The sequence below is a fragment of the Pyricularia oryzae genome, chromosome 5 (assembly GCF_000002495.2).
Source record: "Pyricularia oryzae 70-15 chromosome 5, whole genome shotgun sequence".
NCBI lineage: Eukaryota > Fungi > Ascomycota > Sordariomycetes > Magnaporthales > Pyriculariaceae > Pyricularia > Pyricularia oryzae.
In genome coordinates this window covers 1972116-1976706 of record NC_017852.1, presented here as the reverse complement: position 1 = coordinate 1976706, position 4591 = coordinate 1972116, and the positions used below count along the sequence as shown (strand labels likewise).

Genomic DNA, 4591 nt, shown 5'->3' with positions numbered 1-4591 from the left:
AAAGGCACTACAAAAGGCAGAAAGGGGAACAAGGGAGAAAACTGAACAGCCAGTGAGGGAGCGCCGCGCCTGCTGTTGTGTGGTGGGTTCGAACACGTTCGGTCCCGGAACAACACCCTGGAGGCAGGCGCGCGGAAGTGCCATCGTCCCAGGGTTTCTTCGTTCGGATCCATCAAGAGGTTAGGAACCAATATTTTTTCTCCCCTCTGGCCCTTGGGCACCGTTGCCATCTCATCAGCTGGGCCAAGGAGGAGGGGGGAGTGTTGTGCCAGGGGGGAAACAGAACCGGTTAACAAGTCGTTGAGCCACGTCGGCGAGAGCAAAACATCCTACCGGTACTTGATGGGGGCCCAACGATGCTCAACCCAGACCATTCGGCAACTGATTCGAACTTGGTCACGCGATAAAATAAGAGGATCCTACGGATACTCCGTACAGTAAGGGGGACAAAAGAAGAAAAAAAGAAAAGGCAGGGGGTTCGGTCTTTGGTCGAGACCAAGCAGACACGGGCAAGACGGACGGACGACCCTACCACCGGCACTCTTCTCAACAGATGGACGATTCGACGGACCTAGCTGACAGATTGATTGGTGGATCGCCAACTCAGACAAAGCACTACTTCGGTACAGCAGAGGCATGTTCAAGCTTCAGACCATACTATCAATGCACAGAATTCCTCATCATGAGATGGTCTGTTTCTAGGTTCGCAGCCGGTAAACCAAGCAATCAGCCATGGTGATTTATGGCTTTTTGTTGTTCTTTGCTTAAATGTTGACCCATGTGAGAAGAATCAAGATAGCACAACAGAAGTCGTCATGGTCGCCGCCGTTCTTCCCCATTTGTGTTTGGTCTGTCTCGTCAGGCCGCCATTGTCAAATAGAAATTGTTAACACACAAGTACTGGCCGTACTGTGCGCAACATTTCACGCCACATTCTCTCATGGTAAACAAAAAAGTAAACCAAAGAATCCACAAAAACGGTAAAGAAAAAACAAAAAAAAAAGGACCAAAAACGAGGCGTCGAAAAATACGTCATTGGCTGAAAATTCGCAAAGAACGGGCAGCCTAGTTTTTTTCTTGTTGCTTTTCTCTTCCCCCCTCATCTGTAATTTTTTTGGTCGCTGGTCTATTTTTTCTTTTGTTTCTCGAACCAGCCGCGCTTTTCTGCCAGTTGGTTTTAGCTACGTAGTTCACTGGGCCTACGGTAAGCAAGAGACCGTGCACCCCAGGCGGGGACCACAAGGTTGTAGACATGGATTGGGGGTGTTGATTTAGAGTAGCGGTGAGGATTTTGGAACGAATAACAATTCGGTGTTTTTTTTTTATATTTTTCCCCCTCGCAAACCAACCACAGCTCGCCAGCGAAGTACCAGTAAATGGCGCGCCTCTTCAACGTCGCAGTGTGCGCTCAACACTAGTGGACCCCCCCCATCTTCTCACCCCTAGTACTTAGCCTCCTTGCTTGAATTGCTTGAATGGTAAAATAAAATGGAATAAAAAATTTAAAAAAAGATGGCTGGAATTGGCAGAGAGCAAGGTCTGGGTCTCTCACAAACCCGTAAGCTACGATTGCTTTACCGAAAGCGAATTTTGGTTCTTTTATCGTCCTTGGCCGGCTGTTATAATAACGGCAATGATATATGTACATATGTATATCAACAGAGGCGCCTCCATCCCACGGCGCAGCTAATCGCAAGCAAGCTCACACGCTCATGCAGCCTTGACGCGAAGGGACAAGTGGCGATCGAGACCAGACCAGACCCTGGGAACAGGAACCTTCCCTCGCCCCTAACCCCCGACGCCCACTCAATACGACAAATACACTACAGTATTTTGCTGTCTGGCTCGTCTAACCTTGGGGGAACCTAGGTAATCTTCCGATGTGTCATCTCGCATTTTCTGACCTTTGTGATCTCATACGTCGAGCCTCCTCACTCCAGGTGGGCTAGTGTCGTCCTGACCGAAAGAATGTTGCTGGGAACAGGGTAAATTCATTTTGGTATCAATGGTATGCTATGGGAGTTTCGGGGGGAGGGGTAGGTAGTAAAAAAAAAAAAAAAAAATACAGGTCCAGGATGGCCAGGACACCGGCGGGCGACGACTCAAAATAATCCATGCTGTGCAACTCCTCAGTCTTACCAGGGGGGATTGGGGGAAGCTCAGGGACTTGTGTTGTGTGCCATCGTATCATTGGACCAAAACGTCAGGTTCGAGGCGGTCGGGTCCTTGGGCGGCCCTCGTCATCTGGTTGTGTGGGTGAGGCGGACGAAACAAAGAGACAAAAAAAAAAGCAAAAAAGCCAATTGATTTGGCTCGATTTGCCCACCGCTCATAGCATTCCTTTTTTTCCTCAATTGGGCCCAAAAAAGCAAACGGCGGACAGCGCATTCATCTCAAAGAGATTGAGGAGCGCAAAGTAGTTATGCGGAAGAGTGCCTTAACGTGTGTGATGGAATAAAAAGCTCTCCACTGCAACAGTAAGCCCAGCCAGTCAGCCAGATAGGTATATGGTGGATACTTTTTATTTTTTGTACACATCTTTCCTTTTGGATCGACGCCGGATCTCGCTTGCATGCTGCAGAACTAGATAACATGGACGACGGGCTTCCCACCCGGTATGGGCGAGCATGAGAGGCGGCGGGATATGGAGGCAACATATCCGGGAAGCCAATTAACGAGCCGTTTCCTATTCTTCTTGTTCCATTGAGGCTTTGACATGTCAGTCCTGCAGGTGCTGTTTCCTTTTCTCCAGTAGTAAACATCGTCAACCCCGCCATATGCAAAGCGTGCGAAGTGCCTGCTTACAGCTAAGGCAGGGCAGGCAGGCAACTCAACCCATGCCACTAGGATTGTGCCTGCTGTAAACAAGGTCCAGCACCTCATCAAGCATGGGGGAGCCGGGTGCGCGCACAGCAGCAGCAGCATAAAAAAAAAAGAACCGCAACCCACCTCCATCTCTTTAAGCAGTACAAAACAAAAAGTACGGAGTACAGCGGCAGAGGGTTTCCCCCTCCTTCGGCCCACATAAGCACTCCCGGCTTCACCCACCCATCTCGCATCGCGCTGCGTTGAGCCTGTCCCACACACCGACAGCCTGCAGAGTGCAGACACATGCATCCCCTCCCTTGGCAGCGCACTAAGGGTGTGCTGTGATGTGTTGCCCATAAAAAGATAAAATAAAAAAGCGCCGGTGGGCTTTATGGGGTGCTAGATCCCAGCAAATTTGCAGAATAAGGTATAAGGCGGAAAACGGCCCGCTAAATTGAATGATTTTTCAGCCAATAGAAAAGAGACACTCAGTTGCGATTTTTTCCATATAGAGAAGTTTCGATGAGTGGACCAGGGAGCTTTGGTAAAAAGTGCCTTTTTATCACCCGAGGACAGGGAGAAGAGAGAGAGCAGACGAAGACCAACAACAGAATGATGTGCATGATTAACTCACTCACCCACCCCCTCTTCCGCCCTTCACTTGTTTATTGTCAGGGTCGGATTGAAAGGACCACAACAGCAGGGGTGCTACTGGATAGCCATTCAATCAGCCAGCAGGGGGGCAATTGCAAACGCGTCAAAGGGAAAAAAAAAAAAAGCCACCAGTGTATGGTGGATGATGATTTTGGGTGCTATGGACATGTACGCGTCCCGACCGCTACTTTGTCGTTTGACGGCTTGCTGCAAATTTTCTAGCGAGAAACCCAATTTTTTTTCCCTAACCCCCACCAGAGCAAAGGGAGTTGATGGGGGAGAGGACAAAAAAAAGCTGAAGAAGTAAAACATGAGGCGGAATCATTGGTGCTGTTGAGAAAGCCACAAAAGCCCAGCCAAGCAAACGCCAAAGGACAAAAAAGATACTGCATGCTATTATAACACACCAACTCTAGCGGTTAACCGACCTCCAAAATAGATTGCCTGGTGTGTTTTTTTTTCTCCTTTGATATGAGACGTGGTTCGCGATGATTGGATTGATTGAAAAGCCCCCCCGGCGAGATTTTGACTGGACCCATAATGCGGAGTCGCTGGATCCTATGCAAGCCACCCTTTATCGCCTTGGTGGTTGGAGCGGATTTCGACACACCCAACCCCCGATGTTACGACACACACCGACTTACAAAGGCCCCACCCCCCCAAAAAAAACCAAAGCAATCCTCCAGTTCTGCACCCGGCTTACAAACGAAGATTGGGGCGGGGATCTCGGGATTCGAGATCGGGTCGCCGGTCTTGTGCAGCATGGCACAGCAAAGGTCATGCACAGTGTTGGTAAATCCGCCCAGGTAGTCTAGACCAGGTAATAGCCGAGGGGGAGATTCGGCGGCGAAGGAAGAGGAGAAAGAAAAAGACACACCAACGCCAATAATTTACGGCAGTACATACCTACAGACAAGAGACAGCAGGAGAGTGAGTCTCTGGCCGTTGCGTGGCAGCGGGATCTGCTGCAGCCCACATGCGCATCCGCAAAGAAAGACACATGGAATTGATCCTCCTGCCAAAAAGTTCTTCCCGAGCTAGACACTACCTGCAGCTAATACATAGTAGAGCGTGCATCACAGGCGTCATCAGCAGTTTAATCGCATCGCGGGGGGGCCAGTTCGCAGTG

The 4591-nt window shown here is 49.7% G+C and overlaps 1 protein-coding gene across 1 annotated transcript; it reads left to right on the top strand.

The window, feature by feature from the left end:
- Nucleotides 1–2005: 2005 nt before the first annotated feature.
- MGG_17394 (uncharacterized protein) lies at nucleotides 2006–2260 on the top strand (the record flags this gene model as incomplete). The annotated part of the gene is made up of 2 exons (XM_003718269.1): nucleotides 2006–2008; nucleotides 2069–2260. 2 exons carry the CDS (start codon nucleotides 2006–2008, stop codon nucleotides 2258–2260), a joined length of 195 nt encoding a protein of 64 aa, XP_003718317.1.
- Between the last annotated feature and the right edge of the window lie 2331 nt (nucleotides 2261–4591).